This window comes from Oreochromis niloticus, linkage group LG12 (assembly GCF_001858045.2).
Source record: "Oreochromis niloticus isolate F11D_XX linkage group LG12, O_niloticus_UMD_NMBU, whole genome shotgun sequence".
NCBI classification, from domain to species: Eukaryota; Metazoa; Chordata; class Actinopteri; order Cichliformes; family Cichlidae; genus Oreochromis; species Oreochromis niloticus.
The window spans coordinates 17,929,287-17,946,621 of NC_031977.2; the positions used below are offsets into that span (position 1 = coordinate 17,929,287).

The following is a 17,335-nucleotide window of genomic DNA, read 5'->3' on the forward strand; positions in this document are numbered from 1 at the left end:
CCAACATGGTACTGCCACAGGATGCTGCACCAGTGAGCTACTAGCTAAGGTTTTTTTTTTCCTACTTACATTATAGTCCTGACCTTTGGCAACTAACTTTCAAGAAGCCAGTCCTTCACTGATTACTTCGATGCAAGCAGACACAGGAGGATACACTATTTTTGTCTCACTTCAGTAGGAGGGGGGGCCTCGTTTGACTTTGGATCCTCGCTGAGTTTCTGCACCTGGCTGCAGCAATAATACAGCTTCAGAATGCAGGTTTGGCTTTTCTCTTAAGCTGTAACCATTGCTGTGTGTTTTCTTCATCACAAGGAGTTTTAAAGTAAGCCTGTGTGTTGTGAGTGGTGTTGAGGCCTGGGCTTTATTTCTCATTGAGTTTGGAGGTAACAAAATATCTTCATCTTTGCAAAAAGGTGTAAAATATCAGTTTTCATTTCTTTTCTTTTGAAAGAGGGGTTTGTGTTAAGAGGGGGTGGTAGACAGATTTGGTAGCTTGATATTCAGCATGCAGGTCTAAAGGTGGTCTTACTCATCTCATCTAACACTGGTCAGAAAGGAAAGTCTTGCTAAATGATGGTTTGGGAGAAAAAAAGCCGTTGTGAGATAAAACTGCGCTAAGCTAACAGGAAGTATTATTGTGATTAAGTGGAGCTATTCTTCACTGGATGTCAAATTTTCAACTGCAACCCTCTTTAAAAGGGAGATAACTTTTTCCTGTAAGTTGATAAATTGTCCTAGCAGCTGCTCCCTTCCTCATCTCACCGATGAGGTCACTGTCTCAGGCACCACTGACACTCTAGACCAAGATGAGGAACCATCTCTTAATTAAAATACAATTGGTTGCGCTTTGAGGTAGCTAAGCAATTCACCTGATCTGACAGTGAGTTCATTCAGGATTCATTACATAATCCTTCTTTCCACTGTGCGTCAGATTGTGCCATCTATTGTTTAATTATAAGTATCTAGTTCTGTTTCTAAACTGTTTTCCCGCTCTCTCTCTCTCTCATTCCATCATTCCACATATATATATATATGTATAAATATATATATGAGGAAAGACAGAGTTACAAATAACACAAGAATGAGGGGAATGCTTTCAATAATTAGGCGCTTCTTTCAGCTCAGACTCTAAGGATTTAGCCTGTCTTGCATAGTGTCATTAGGAACGCTCCCACTTGCTGCAGACAGCTTTCTTAAAAAGAAATACCTGCAGAACACCAAAGGAAGCCTGAATGGAAACCAGCAGACCTTTAGATTTAGTCCAAAAATCTAAAACATTAGCATTATTATCATGGCTGAATGCAATAATCCTTCTCTTGACAGGAGCTTATCTGTTCATGTTATTACTTGTAATACTGTATGGCAGATCTCTAAGTCACGCTGTCCCAGCACATTGTCTGCTTGTGCTGCCCTGAGAGAAGTTTGTTCCCATGAAAGAAGGGGGTGTCAAAGATACCCCACAGCAGCACCACTACCATCACAGTGCCAGATTGATTCTGACGTCCCAAAAAGAGTTCCTTCAATGATATTGTTCACCTGTCTCATTGGCTTAAAGTGGGTGGGTGGGAGGTGGGCGAGGGGGCCGGGTGAGGGTTATTGGTGGGGACACGGGGTGAGGGGTATTGTTGCCGAGAGGGGTGAGAGCACTGGGGGTCGGGGCTGACAGGTGGAAAAAAAAAAAACAACAACAAAAAACCCCACTCTCATCTGACTAGCCTCCTCTATCCTTCTGTGAGGCCCAGTATGAGCAAAGTAATGAAGTCCAAATTACAGCACAAGATTGCTAAGAACAAGCCTCTATTGTTTGGCCTCGGGGCACACTAAAGCACACTAAATGAGTGTCACAGCAAGCAGCGGGGCACAGACCGTTAGTGCACTATTTAGTCTGTCCCGTTGTCTCAAGACAGCCCCGTTTCAGAGGTTCTCAGATCAGACAAATACTGCTCCCCTCCTCCCGCACTCCTTTCGCCTTCGCCCTTCCTCTGTACAGCGAACCCCTCCCCAACTCCTCACCCCAAAATAGGCCAAATCTCCTCTATTGTGTTTCGACTGCCTAGTGTGAAATTCACTGTGACGTTAAATGTTTTCTAATGAATAATTACTGAATGGTTATGCAGGGGGAATATGTGTAATGGATTGTAGACTGCATTTTAAAGACGTCTTTTTTGTCTCTGCTCCGTGGTATTTACAGGACAAAAACACTTGGCCTTTCTCAGAAGAAACGAGGGCCATAGGCGGAGAATAGAGGCAGGGGAGGAGAGTGGGTTGGTGGGGAAGAGAAGGAGGACTTTGTGTCAATTAGATCCAATGGATTATCTTTTTTAATGTTTTACAGAGAGAGCTGAGAATCAAAGGACTTCTGCTTCCAAAGGAGAGAGAGAGACAGAGAAAAAAAAACACAAAACCAACAAAAGCTGTGAAAACCTTTGGTCCGAGTGTTGGTGCTGCGAATGCAAAACAGATTGGTGGAATTTTTTTCCCACTATGCTTCTTAAATGTGCCGCTGTTTCGGGCTCCCCAAGTCCATTTGCACAGTGTGTTGTGTTTGGTTGGTGCGTCAGCTCAAGTGAACCATGGGCTGCCAGCCAAGGTCCCTGTGTGCTGTGTAGTGATCATTATCTTCTGTCTGTTCATCTGCACAATCACGGACCTTAGCTTCAAAGACACACAGGACCTCTGGACCTCTTGCTTCAATAGAACTAAAGGACACCATGTTTGTTCTTTTTATGGCACTTTTTTAGTGTTGTCCTCCCCCTTGGAGCCATTAATCCAAACATTCAAACATCCAGCTGCAGTTGTCAAAACACATGACTGAAAATTCTGATATAATGTTGTGCATGCACAACTTGAAAGTGTTACTTTTGCTCATCTAATTAATATGGGAATAAATAATAAATAAATAAGTAAAACTTTCCCTGTGAAGCACAGAATATGCAGTTGTGGAGCAAATTTGTTTTAGACATATAAAATGGACAATTTATGGAGGTAAACACTAGAAATGTCACATTTCCTAGTGCATTCAGCTGCTACATTGTTGTTACAACTTGTTGCACAGGGTCAGCTAGACATGGAGGGCGCCCTGACTGCCAGGGACCGCGTGGGAATCCAGGACTTTGTACTGCTGGATGAAACCACGGAAGCGGCCTTTCTGAGCAACCTCAAGAAACGCTTCAGCAAGGATCTCATCTATGTGAGTACAATTTAAACCTTCCTTTCACACTTGTCATTTTTTTTGCAAAAAACGTGACAATTTTTAACCCATTCTTTTAGACTTACATTGGAACGTTGTTAGTGTCTGTCAATCCATATAAAGAGCTGGACATCTACAACAAGAAGCAGATGGATATCTACATGGGTGTCAACTTTTTTGAGCTGCCACCCCACATGTGAGTTTGCATTCACACTCACTGGCTGCTTTGTTAGGTGCACCTGTTATTCAAAATAAAATTAACAGCATCACTCAGTTCCTGCAAAATTGTCGGCTGCACGTCCATGATGTGAAACTCGCGTTCCACCACATCTTAAATGTGCTCTATGGGATTGAGACCTGGTGACCGTGGAGGTCATTTATTGCAGTGTTTAATAAATCAGTGTGAGATGATTTGAACTTTGTGTCATGGTGTGTTATTTGGCTGAAAGCACACATAAGGAAATGAGCCCACTCCTGTGTTCTTTCAACTGAAATAACTCGGAGTGCAGTTCAAAGTTTACTACTGAAATACTGTAACTGCTCTACACCCAACAGTTATGCCTTGGCAGATAATGCGTACCACACCATGCTGACAGAGTTCAACAATCACTTCATCCTCATCTCTGGTGAGAGCGGAGCAGGAAAAACAGAGGCCTCCAAGAAGATTTTGCAGTATTATGCCGTCAGCTGTCCCAGCACCACTCTGCTAAACACAGTCAGAGACAAAATGCTCATGTCCAACCCCGTCCTGGAGGTTTGATGGTTACTACATGCTGTAGAAGTGCACTGACATATAGTGAAGAGGGACAGATCATCAATTACTGTGAATGATTTGACTTTTCTTTTCCCCCACAGGCTTTTGGTAATGCCAAAACACTAAAAAATGACAACTCAAGCCGATTTGGGAAATATATGGACATCCAGTTTGACGGCCAGGTAAGGATCAGATGCTGGATTCACAGAAAAGGACAAAAACTTAGCTTACTGTTGTTTGGTGCCTTGAGTGTAGTTGGTTGTGGTGTGATTATTTTTGCTATAGAAGACAAAAAAAGTTGTAGCATGGGTACAAACAACATTACATGAAGCCTGAAAAACATCAAATTGGTTCCAGATTTATTTAATTTATGTAAAAAAATGACGACTGCTTAACAAAAGTCAACTTTCCTGAAACAGAAGGAGATTCTTTATCCTAAACAGTTTTCAATCTGGCCACTGGACCATAGGCTGTGTTTTTTCTGCAAGTTGTAGAGCTGCTGTCTTTAGGATCATGATGCCCATAGGGGGACGCTGTTGGAGGCCATATCCTGAACTACCTGCTGGAGAAATCAAGGGTTGTGCATCAGAATCACGGGGAGAGAAACTTTCACATCTTTTATCAGCTGGTAGAGGGAGGATCAGACGACTTGCTGCATCAGCTGGGCTTGGAGAGAGGTTGCCAGCATTATAACTATCTAACACAGGTACGCATAAGTCAGTGGGCTTTGTTGTTAACATAAAATCTGATAATAAAGTAGAACACTTTCAGAAACAGTGTTTTTTCTATGTTCATTGTTTCTAACAGGGGCAGTGTGCCATTGTACAATCCATTAATGACAAAAATGACTGGAAAACAGTAAAAAACGCACTTCAAATCATCAACTTTGATGAGACTGCCACCAATGTGAGTTGGATGCTGTTGCAGATGGCTTCATTCACAGCAGTCAGTCTTGCTTATAAATTATAATTTTGTGCAGCACTTGTTTGAGGTCATTGCAAGCGTTCTCCACCTGGGGAATGTGCGGTTTGACTCTGATAGTAAAGGTCACGCCCTCCTGAACAACAACACAGAGCTGCACTGGGTCTCAAATGTAAGAAAGTAGAAAATATTAATTCTTTACATATTCATTACGCATATCAATAAGATTTTTAATGTTTAGTTTTCTTCACAGCTGCTAGGAGTGGATGCGCACAGACTCCAAGAGGGCCTAACATTCAGGAAGATTGAAGCCAAAAAAGATCAGGTTCACATTTGCTAAAATAACAATAACAGATTTGTGTTTCTATTTAAACCATAAACTCACGTATGATGCTTTGTTACTCTAAAAGGTCCTCAGCCCTTTCACAACTGATCACGCCATCTATGCCAGAGATGCCTTAGCCAAAGCTATCTATGGGCAGACCTTCACCTGGCTGGTCAACCGGATCAACGAGTCAATGGAGAACAAAGTGACTATAAGGATGTGTTTCAAATGACAAATCTCACCTGCCAGGATGTGTTTTTATACTTTTTTTTTCTTTCACTAGGACCCTTCACGAAAGACTGTTATAGGGCTTTTGGACATATATGGATTTGAGGTTTTCTATGTAAACAGGTAGGTGTAATCTTTCTGTGTTTTTTCTTTTTAATTTTAGCTGCTTTCGGAAACAGATAGCTGTTTTATTTACCTCATAATCTTTATGAAACCTGCAAACTTACTTTTCACCTCTTTCTTGACCCTTTCCCTCAGTTTTGAGCAGTTCTGTATAAACTATTGCAACGAGAAGCTGCAGCAGCTTTTCATTGAGCTGACACTTAAATCGGAGCAGGAAGAATATGAAGCAGAGGGCATTGAGGTAAACCCCCCTCTCCCCAGCAAACAAACAAGCAAACAGGCGGACATGCAGAAAACATATAAGCGGCTGCTTTTTTTCACATGCTTGTAACTGTGTAGTTCTCATCTCTTTTTCCACCAGTGGGAGCCAGTTCAGTTCTTCAACAATAAGATCATCTGTGATCTAATCGAGGAAAAACACAGAGGAATTATATCATTGCTGGTGTGTATGTTCACACTGGGATGGCCATTTATAACTGTTTTAAAAATACCGTTCAAGATGATTCCCAATGATTATTTTGCAGGATGAGGAGTGTCTCAGGCCAGGAGATGCCACAGATCTGACCTTCCTGGAGAGACTGGAAGAAAAGATGGGGAATCACCCCCACTTTGTCACGTGAGTAATGACCTAACACACACACACACACACACACACACACACACACACACACACACACACACACACACACACACACACACACACACACACGCGTAGTACATCCCATCCCATTTATATCTATAAACAGGACTGCTGGTTATTCCAGAGTCACAATAAAGTTTTTTTGTTTGTTTTGATAATGTTGATTAGTGACTTCAAAAATAACATCATTTACCGTAATTAAATCCACTGTCTATCTACTGTACAATTCAAAGCCTGTACAACTAAAGTCTGACTCCTTTCATTGGTGTTCTGTTGACTGGTGGCCTGTGAGGGAGTCGACAGTGAGCCGATAGAGACGGAGGATTAGGATTCGACTATAAAGCCTCTCACTCTTCATCCCTCTGTCTCTCTGCACCTCTTTGACTGCAGGCACAAACTAGCTGACAAAATGACACGTAAGACTCTGGAGAGGGGAGATTTCCGTCTCTTGCATTATGCCGGGGAGGTCACCTACTGTGTTGTGGGTAAAGAAAACCACAGTCTCATCCCCTGTGACTCAACCATTTAAACCTTTTTGCTTTGAACTGACATCCCTAAGACACTGATAATTTTTTTATGTTAATCTAGGTTTCCTGGACAAAAACAACGACCTACTATATAGAAACATAAAAGATGTAAGTCTACAGCTGATATTATGTCAGATAAAGATGTGTTTTAGACTTTACTGTAAATAGCAAAAGATGGGGGTATTTTCTCAGTATTTGATTAATTAAAGTTAAAGTAACTGCCTAAATCTGTGTGTTGATGTGTGCTTGTGTGTCCCTCCACCTTCTCAAAGCTTATGTGTCAGTCTAAAAATGACATAGTCAAAGAGTGCTTCTCATCCATGGATCCAGACAGCAGGAGAAGACCAGAAACAGTACGTTCACCCATGTTTGACCCTCCATATCCTTCATCCATAACATCTAACTTAACTGCTGAGGGGAGTCAGGTGGAAAGGACATTGTGACCCTTGTGTTGTGTTTGCAGGTGGTGACTCAGTTTAAGAGCAGCCTGCAGAAGCTGACAGAGATCCTCATGGCTAAAGAGGCCTGGTACATACGGTGCCTAAAATCTAACGAGTCCAAGCAGTCAGGTACATTAACTAACAAAAGGTAGATGTTAATGACACAGAAATGTTTGAATAAGATCAAATCAATCATGTATTTATCGTTACATCACAGGTCAGTTTGATGAAGCACTGATCAGGCATCAGGTGAAGTACCTGGGTCTGATGGAGCACCTCAGAGTCAGACGAGCTGGTTTTGCTTACAGACGTAAATACGACGTTTTTTTGAAGAGGTATAAAGGACCGTAGAGTTTCTCAATTTCAGGGAAATTTATGTTTACGTTTTAAATGTAAGCTCTAGGTGAACTGAGCGGATTCTTTCGAGCACAGTTTGTTTGGCTGGTCTTACAGATATAAACCATTGTGCCCAGCCACCTGGCCACACTGGAGAGGAGTAGCCGCTGATGGAGTGGAAGTGCTGGTTCAACATCTGGGCTACCTGCCAGATGAGTACAAAATGGGACGGTGAGGAAGTCTTTCTCGTTACCTCAACAAATCCAGCTTATGCGAGGAATCACAAAAGTACAAGTTGCTGATTTGTTTATTGCAGGACCAAAATTTTCATCCGTCACCCCAGGACACTGTTCGCCACAGAGGATGCTTATGAGAAATGCAAACATGAACTGGGTGAGTGTCAACTGCCTTAAACCTTCAGTCATCCTGTCTCACAATCACACTGATTTATATTTTTTGCTCTGGATTTGCAGCAACACGCATCCAGGCGAAATACAAAGGCTACAGGGCAAAGGGAGAATACAGAAAACAGAAAGAAGCTGGTAAATGTCACAACATCCAGAATGATAGAAAAAATTTTGTTAGCAATAAAAAATATTAGATAATCTCTATTTTTAATCTCCTCAGCCACTAAGATTGAATCTTGTTGGAGAGGAACGCAGGCTAGGAAGGAAAAGGAGAAGAGAGCCTGGGCGGTAAAAGTCATCAAGAAGTAAGAAAACACGTAAACATCATAAATAAAAAATGCCCCCATCAGTGTCCCTGTTACATTTGAACTGATCCCGTTCTTTGCCACACATTTCAGATTTATCAAAGGCTACATGACCAGAGGGCAGGCAAAAAACACAGATAACTCAGAGTACCTGGCCTTCGTGAGGCAAAATTACCTGAACAGACTTAGAGACAACCTCCCAAAAACCGTTTTGGATAAAACCACCTGGCTAACTCCACCAGCTGTGCTCACAGAGGTGCTATAAGTCATATAACAATGAAACAGAGAAACAAAATCAAGCAACTGTTTCTAATACTAATGCATTCATAACTGTGGTCCTTTTTAATTTTTCACATAAAATTACATGAACTGTATTTGAATCAAGTAAACATTGAGTTATATAAGAAAAAATGTCACAAGTATTTTATAGAATGAGATATGTGTGTCTTATATGTTTCTATAATTTTTTTTATGTATTTCCATGTGAGAATACACTCAGTGGCCACTTTATTAGATACACCTTGCTTGCCCTGTTGCCTTTGAAACTGCCTTCTTCGTGGCACAGATTCAAAAATTTCTCTGAGATTTTGGTCCAGTCTGAGATGATCTTGTGCAGATCAGAAGATTGGTACATGTTGGTCATAAAGGGATGGGCATGATCAGCAACAACAAAAAGATGGTTAGTTTTTATTGTCTAATGTTTAACACCGATGAATACTGCCACCTCAGTTTGCTGTTCTTAGCTGGCTGCGTGGCACCCACTGTGGACTTCTGCTGCTTTAACCCAACTGCTTCAAGATTTGATATGTTGTGCATATCTTGATTGTAACAAGTGGTTATTTTGGGTTACTGTTGCCTTCCTATCCGCTCGAAGCAGTCTGGTCATTTTCCTCTGACCTCTAGTATCAACGACACATTTTCACCCAGAGAACTGCCGCCCACTGGATATTTTCTCTTTTTCTGGTCATTCTCTGTAAACCCTAGGGATGGTTATTAACAAAATCCCAGTAGATCATCAGTTTCTGAAATGCTCAGACACCATGTTACACTGAAAGCCACTTAAATAATCTTCCTCCCTCACTGTCATGCTCAGTTTGAACTTCCGCAGGTAGTCTTCACCGTGTCTGCATGGCTAAATGCATTGAGTTGTATAAGGTGCACTTAATAAAGTGGCCAGTGAGTGTATGCTCTTTTTTATTTCCACATAGGAATATATAGTAATAACGACTAATCAACTTAATGCAAAACTGACTGAATAGTTTTATCTTGACTTGAAGAACTGATTTCGTTCTTCATTAGACATCAGAGATGCTGCGTAAGCTTCACTACCGTCTTATGGTGCGGAAATATGTGCGAGGAATCACACCGCAGAAGAAAGCACAGGTAAGCCACATTAAAGGGCAGTCTTTTTCTCTTTGTAGTCATCACAGTTAAATTTTCCATTCCCTTTTTGTCCCTTCAGTTTCAAATGAAGCTGATCACCAGCTCCATCTTCAAGGGGAAAAAGGACAGTTATCCACAGAGTGTTGCCCATCCATTTGCCGACAGCAGAATCAGTAAATATCAGACACCCTCACACAATGCCTGTTCATTTTAGAGCCATCATTCATATGTCATTTAACATCTCACTTAATAGGTGAGGAAGACATAAACCCAAGGGTCATCCAGATGATTCGCAACGAGCGTATAAAGGTAATAAAATGTCTGTATACTTCTATGGGCAGTTCACACCAAAGATGCACTGATATATGCTGTGTTTCTGCAGTACTGCGTTCCAGTAATTAAGTATGACAGGAATGGCTTCAAACCGAGGCAGCGACAGCTCATCCTCACCCAGACAGCTGTCTATGTGATAGAGGAAGCTAAGATCAAGCAGAGAGTGCTGTACACCTCTCTCAAAGGTCAGACCAGTGTGCTAATATATATTTTATTAGCCATCAGATATCTTCATTCTCAAATGTGGGGCTACATGCTTCTATTATTTGACTCACTGCAGGGATTTCTGTCAGTAACTTGACTGACAGCACCATTGTATTCCACATAACACGTGAAGAACCTAAACAAAAGGTATGCAAATGTAAGGATCAAGCTTGCCTTTTTTTGCTTTTTTGCTAATGGTGAGACCAATAAAGTTTATTTGTAGTTTAAATGACATGATTAGATATGGTGGAACAAGTTAAACCATAGAAAGGCTTTTGCTCTGCTGATAATGCAGAGTAACTAAAATGAAGGGGGAACACGTATGTAGTGAAAATTTTGAAAGATTTTCAGGTGGATGATTCTAACACAACTTTTATCTGGCTGTTTCAGGGGGATCTGGTAGTACAGTGCGACCACTTGTTTGAGCTTTTGACCAAACTCTGTGTCATTGCTAACAAACAAAATGCCATCAAGGTGGTTCAGGGCAGGTGAGCCTGAGTTTCGAAATTTAGAGATCTAATTTGAAATGCACATTGAGCTAAACTGCTTGTGTTTGCATTAATTCACAGCATCAACTTTGAAATCCAGGCTGGAAAAGGAGGAGCAGTGGACTTTAGCACTGGGCCTGAGCCCATGGTATACAAGGCCAAGAATGGTCACCTGATGGTGGTGAGTTGGGCCTTATCTCTTTTATCTCATGTTTCTGTGCAGACTGGCTATCATTTTTTTTTTTCAGATTATATTTGAACGTTTATTATTTGTTTTAAAATCCTTAAATGCTCAGTCCTAGCTTGCCAAAATCCTGCACTTTTGTGTCACAGCCGGATCAGTTTGCTCATGTGTCAAAAAACTCTTAATGGTTCCTAAATCCATATTTACAAAAGGTGCTTGTACCATTCATTTTCTATGGTTTGGAACAGACTCGCCTTGAGCGTTAGATTGTCCAATTTTAGTCCATGTTTATCCCCTAACATGACTTTTAATCAAGTTTAGGTTTAGACTCATTTATATTGTCGCTGTTTTATACTATCCTTTTTCTTATTTCATCCACTTTTGTGTTTCCTACAAGTTATACAGCACCTTAGTTAGTATTTGCTGCTTTCGGTTGTATCTCTATACATAAACCTGACATGGAAACTCAACGACCAGACGTGCCATTTTAAGTCTACAATTAAGGGCTACAATGAAGTTACAAATGCTGACACAGCATCATTGTTTGCTACTGCAGGTTGCCACTCGGGCAAGGACACGGTAACGTGTGAGGCTGAGGAGGAGACACATAAGATGCCTCTGCATATTTCATCAGGAGACCACTAAGGAGATGATCACCATGTCTGCAGGAAACACATCTGCCCAGAAAGAGATGAACCTGAGGAATCTTGGCTGAGCCTGTTTGCTGGACAGAATTTTACACTAGTCATAATCAAAATTTCTTCACCTCATTAAGAAAAGAAAGAAGATGCTATCATTTTACAATTGTTTGTGTCTGAACAACACTTAAAATGACAAAACTCTTAAGGTACCAAAAACTGATGCAATTCTAATTTTGAACAATGAAGCCATATGTATAATAAATTTGTACGTTCACTGATGTTGTAAATTAAAATCAGCACAAAAGAATGTCTGTAGAAATTTATTTGTGATAAAGTGTGTATAAATATAAAACATACATTTATGTTTACTTCTGTACAACAGACCTACAAGTACTGTGATTGTTAAACATATAACTTAAACCTATAGTGTGCAAACGGTACATTCTGTGATGAATGCGATGATGAAGGACAGGTCTAATTTCTATCCCTGTTATAAGCTTGTAGACAGGGTTCCCTTCCTGCTAGAGCGATATCTAGTTACAGTCATTCACATCAACCTCAGCATCCATCATTCAATCAGCCCAGTACATTTAACACCTCAGGTCACAGCTCAAGTTCCTTCCACTGAAAATAATGATTTGTTTAGTGGAGTGAAGGGAAACTGCGTCAATGTTAGAACTAAATACGGCAGAAGTATTACAGGGAATACTGCTTCATCCACCTGTAATTTTTACTGTCTAAATATATTAAGAAAATATTCAGGATTAGAAAGCCTTCATTGCAATTATAGACAGGCTACATTATAGCCTTGGTTAATATCATCTAAGAGTAAAACAGTGCCACCGTGTGACCTCATTAAGTACAACACCCGGTTCATCCACTTGAGACTTTAAAATGGACCTGTCGGAACCACGGCAAAGAAAAACTAAACTATCTACATTACTAGCTGCTTCCATGACATAACTCGTCTTCTGCATGTAATTTAATTAGGACATCCAATAACAGCTTTACACCGGTAATATGGTATTTTCTTCCTGCTACACACTCAGTGATGAATGCAAACATCCATGTTCATGATCTTCTACACAGTAGCAGAAAACAGTGATACAAGTTATCATGACCAACAAGAAGAGACAAAAAACGAGATGACAAAGAGGGGGAAAAAAAGAAAAGAGGACTGCACACAACCACTTCACCACTACACACCGCTGTATGACACTGTATGTCATTATAATCCTCTGGGGGATGCTGGTAAAATATGAGGGAAATAAATGAAAGAGGCGCTGGGTGTTGTAAGGCACAAGCATGGTGCAAATACTGTCTGGGATCACAGGTTGACTGGTCAAAGTTGAGAATCACTGGTGGTGGTGTGTACGGTCATCAGGTCGTTTGATATGAATCCTACGGACGCGCTCAATTCGTTCTCGCTCCTCATCCTCATCCAGGTGGTTAGATCGCCATGCAGGACCCCCTGTGGCCTCTAACAGAGCATTGTCTGGACCTCTGCCATCATGGGACTCATACAAAAGGATGTTGAGGGTCTCCTCATAGATTCGAGCCTCTGGGAATTCAACCTAGGAAAAAAGTAAAATGTTACTCAAGAGACAGAAGAGAGATTTATTTAGCCAGTTTTTATGAAACTGCAAATTACTCTGCAAAGAATATTTACCTTTGTCTGCTTCTTTTCAGTGGCATAAACAATGGAAGTGCAACACACTTCAGCAATTTTACGCCCCTGCCCATAAAAAGACCAGCAACAGATCTCATCCCCAATCACGTCTTTGATGAAGAGCACTCGCCCATTGAACCGCAACGACAATTTGTCAAAAAGCTCAATATTTTTTAGCATGTTGTCATCAGAATTGCTGTGGAGGAAAGAAAGTTAAAAGAGAGGTCACTTATTATGATAACTGACTTGACTGTATGTAACGACTTGATTATTATTATTTTATTTTTTTTTTTAAATCTAGACAAACTTGACCCCATGATCGTTGAGTAGGGCTCACCTGGTGTATGAATACTTGTTGTTGCTTCTGTTATACAGCAGTTTGACTGTTGGCTGTGAGGACAACAAAGTTTGTCTTTTAAAAAAAGAAAATTAAATGAAAAATGTCTTGATTCTAAATGAAGTGCTCCACATTGTATTACAGACATAGCATACCTTATTTGAGGTAGCAATCAGCCTCTGCTCCTCTTTGGATGACGTCATCAGAGGCACTTTACAAAGGGGTTCATATGTTTCCTTGTTCTGGAAAAAAAGACATTTTTCCACTGAAAACATTACACAAACACACAAAACTGCTGCATAGTGTTAATTTCACAGGATCCCATTCTGTTGGTACAGACTTACATGTGATAAGAGGATATATAAAACAAAAAAAAGAGAAACAAACAAACAAATTAAAAAAAAGGATGAAAACTTTTATTAAATGTAATAATTTTTTTCTACGAGTCTATTTTGGCCGAGTCTATGCTGTTGCATGTTGGGGGAGCAGGTTAAGGGTCACAGATGCCAACAGAATCAATAAACTGACCCGAAAGGCCAGTAATACTGTGCAGGTGGAGCTGGACTCTCAAAAGGTGGTGTCAGAGAGGCAGATGTTGTTCAAGATAAGGACAATGCCTTCCACCCTCCATGACGCGCTGGCTAGTCAAGGGAGCACGTTCAGTGAGAGACTGAGATTACCCAAATGCACCACTGAATGAAACAGGAAATCATTCCTGCCTGTGACTCTTTATATACAATTCCTCCATGAAAAGTACAGTACAAACTGCAATAGTTTCACACCCTTAATATAACATCCTCTACAGAGAAAATTACACTTAATATTATAAGAAGGGAACCTCACTGCCAACTATAAATTTTTAATACTTGCGTGATATACTGTAATATTTATAATAGGAACTATGTGTATTTATTAGAGCTATTTTGTTATATTTTATAACTTTGTAATATATTGTATTATTTAATTTAGTTTAATTAGTTACTGTTATTACTGTCTTGGAGCAACTGTGACCACATAATTTCCTCTGGGGATTAATTAAGTATTCTGATTATGATAATTTACCAAAGATAACCAATAAATTCTTTCAAAAAAATTGATTGCTGCAAAAAGGTCTATATTTTTAAATCAATCACAAGTGTTACTAATCCCATGAAATGAGCCTCTGCACCTTTAATAATATCATTAGTGATGCCCGTGGACACCTGTTATTAGATACCAAAAAAAGCTGCTGTCAAAAAGCATTTTAATAAACATTTCTGCTGCTGTTTCCAGATAAAAATGAAAAAGAACAAAAAAGAATGAAAACAGATTTTGACTTGTAAAATGTAAAATTTCAAATGTATCAATAACTTTACTGAAACTTAGTTACTTAAGATTTACTCCAAAGGTAAGCAACTTTGTAATGATTGTACCTGCAAGGCAGCTGTGCATTCATCGGCAAGTCCTTGGACAAGATAATACTTGGCCTCAGCGAGGAGCTCCTCGGTTTCCCGTCGACTGTCTGGGAGTGGGACTGCGCCATCTCTAAGGTAGTTAAGGATTGTTCCAAAATGTTTCCCACACCGATCAATCAAGATCCAACCTATGGGTATCAAATGCTAAAACGTCAGTAACAATTTAACTGCAGTGATGAAATAATTGCTGCATATGATCAAGGTTTTACTAACAGCTCACCTTCACTATCTGTGAGGACCTCCATTCTCCCACTGAACATTGCTTTGAGCATTGTGTCCTGTTTAGTTAGTGTCTGCATTGTAGTGTAGTACAGTGCTCCACCCACATTCAACTTCACATATTTTGAGCTGGGGCTGGAGCTTTTGAAGGACGTAGTCCGGGTTGTAGCTGCCGGCACTGGCGAGCTCACCACGCTCTCTCCTGACATCTCTTCCTAGAACAATACAAAATACAACAAAGTCACACATGGATATCAGTGGATCAGACAAGGAATTGTTACAATTTAATTATTAAATGTTCATTGTTTCCTTATTTTTTTTCTAAAGGTGCTGACAGTAACACTAAACAGCACCTTTAAATGGTTAAGACAAATGAGTAATATCAGACTACATATATAATTGGAAAGATCAGTTTAATGCTAGTATTGTCCTAACATGTATTGACAGTATGAAACTAGACTGCTTCTGATTTAAGAATCAGGATGACAAAGAAAAGCAAACTTATATTTACAGGGCCCCATTTATTGTTCTGACAATGCACTCTGATATCTGAAAGCAAACAAGTTTTTTTCTAACTCTCAAAACCTGGAGTTAAGTAGTACCTACTTAAGGGAGTAATGTAGGAAAATGAATAAACATAAATACATCAAAAATCTGTATCAGTGAAGTGCTTACTTCCTTTTGCTCATCTGCTAAGCTCCCTGTTCACAATCTAGATGTTGTATTTGATTATTCTCTGGACTTTGATTTACATGTCTAATCTATCTTATGCTCTTGTTTCTTTCATTTAAAGTAACATTTCGAAATCATCTCTACAGCTAAACTGGAGAAAATTGTTCATCCATTTAATTCATCATGCCTAGATTACTGTGATGCCCTGCTTACCATCTTATATAAATCAACTCTGTCACAGCTCCAAACAAAAGAAGATACTGCAGCCAGACCTCTTAACACATTCAAGTAAGCAAGCTCATGTTACTCTCACATTTACACTTCTCTAGTTTCTCATCCAGTTGACTTTGAAATTAGTTTTAAAAGCTCAGTTGCATACAGAGCACTAAATGGAGACGTGCAAGACTATTTATCTCAGCTTCTTACTAAAGATGTAGGCTCAAAATGTATTAGCTGTCCCTCGTACAAAACTGGAGACAAAGGGTGGATGCGGGAACAGAGCCTTGTGCCACCCCTCCAACTAGCATTATCTGACTCTTTTTTAGAAAGCGATTTTCTGGGGCTTACTTTTGAGATTTTGTATTAGTACTACAGTTTTTATTACCCGTTTTTTTTTTTGTTCATTGTGGTTTTGTCTTGTTATTTACTTTTAATTTTGTTGTACAGTGCTTCTTGACTTCATGTCTTTGAAAATCGCCCCATATGTAAACTTTACTTATACCTATAAATCTAACTCTCACCCCTCCTGGCAGAAAATAGATTCATTTGGGGCGGTTAAAGCATGACATTAAGCAGGATAGGTTTACGTAGTTTAAAGGGAATGAGGGTGTGTGACATTATTTGACAGAAGCCCATGCATTGTCTTTTAATTTCTCGGCTATGAACACGCACTTTTGTTATATATCTAATATGCATTTAACTACATTAATATAAAGCGTCATTATATTTATATGGACTTTCGTAGTTGTTTCCAGTCAAACACTGAGCCATATCCTTTAATCCAGCGAGTAGAAATTTCATTTTAGCCAGCCCGGCTAATGAGCTAGTTAGCATTAACTAAAGTTATCGACATTGTTTTAAACCACCAAAAACATGATATACTATAACACGAACCACAAAATAGCATTCTTTATATTATATCGACAGCATGTCTATTGAATTAAAAATCAAAAACAGAAAAACGATCATATTTACCATAGAACCCACAGCAAACTTCGTAATTGTAGCTTGCTAACGTCAGTCAGCTAACACCCACTTCCTTCCGGTGCACTGCTGCGCAGTTATTAAAATGACGTCAACCGTCCGGAGCAATTGGTCCGGAGCTGTGTTTAAAGGGGCAGGTGACATTTTTATGTTAAAGTGCAAAAGTGTCCCGGCAGTGATAAATGATAAATAAATAAAAACGCAGTAGTTCACCTCAGCTCGCGTCACATCCCATCCGTTATACCCTACTATTGTTGCTCGCATATTTGAAAAAACAAAAATGTTTTAATTACATTAAGATATTTCCGCTTTTTAAGGGGTAACAGTGATAATAGTCCCCCCCCTCCACCCA

At 39.8% G+C, this 17,335-nt stretch overlaps 2 protein-coding genes across 2 annotated transcripts; one reads left to right on the forward strand and one right to left on the reverse strand.

Moving 5' to 3' along the window:
- Positions 1-187: 187 nt before the first annotated feature.
- myo1ha (myosin IHa) lies at positions 188-12,589 on the forward strand. The gene is made up of 32 exons (XM_005473309.3): positions 188-258; positions 3,056-3,190; positions 3,271-3,386; positions 3,746-3,944; positions 4,046-4,126; positions 4,471-4,650; positions 4,752-4,850; positions 4,924-5,037; positions 5,119-5,190; positions 5,276-5,395; positions 5,474-5,541; positions 5,677-5,782; positions 5,903-5,983; positions 6,066-6,157; positions 6,572-6,666; positions 6,770-6,816; positions 6,981-7,061; positions 7,172-7,277; positions 7,366-7,483; positions 7,602-7,715; positions 7,801-7,877; positions 7,958-8,026; positions 8,112-8,196; positions 8,290-8,452; positions 9,496-9,579; positions 9,659-9,752; positions 9,833-9,888; positions 9,962-10,097; positions 10,193-10,263; positions 10,507-10,604; positions 10,686-10,785; positions 11,345-12,589. The coding sequence occupies exons 1-32, from the start codon at positions 253-255 to the stop codon at positions 11,369-11,371; spliced, it is 3,090 nt and encodes a 1,029-aa protein (XP_005473366.2). The 5' UTR covers positions 188-252; the 3' UTR covers positions 11,372-12,589.
- On the reverse strand, positions 11,734-17,102 carry kctd10 (potassium channel tetramerization domain containing 10). The gene is made up of 7 exons (XM_003451658.4): positions 16,975-17,102; positions 15,110-15,323; positions 14,848-15,017; positions 13,591-13,677; positions 13,436-13,488; positions 13,099-13,294; positions 11,734-13,003 (listed from the first exon to the last, which is right to left on the reverse strand). Exons 1-7 carry the CDS (start codon positions 16,975-16,977, stop codon positions 12,785-12,787), a joined length of 942 nt encoding a protein of 313 aa, XP_003451706.1. The 5' UTR covers positions 16,978-17,102; the 3' UTR covers positions 11,734-12,784.
- Between the last annotated feature and the right edge of the window lie 233 nt (positions 17,103-17,335).

What these genes read in the sequence shown, in the direction of transcription:
- myo1ha (XM_005473309.3), top strand. An exon ending in CAGAAAACAGAAAGAAGCTG is followed by an intron (nt 8,027 to 8,111) that starts GTAAATGTCACA and finishes TAATCTCCTCAG; the next exon opens with CCACTAAGATTGAATCTTGT. An exon ending in ATCAAGGTGGTTCAGGGCAG is followed by an intron (nt 10,605 to 10,685) that starts GTGAGCCTGAGT and finishes ATTAATTCACAG; the next exon opens with CATCAACTTTGAAATCCAGG.
- kctd10 (XM_003451658.4), bottom strand. An exon ending in GGTCCTCACAGATAGTGAAG is followed by an intron (nt 15,018 to 15,109) that starts GTGAGCTGTTAG and finishes TGATACCCATAG; the next exon opens with GTTGGATCTTGATTGATCGG. An exon ending in AACAAGTATTCATACACCAG is followed by an intron (nt 13,295 to 13,435) that starts GTGAGCCCTACT and finishes TTTCCTCCACAG; the next exon opens with CAATTCTGATGACAACATGC.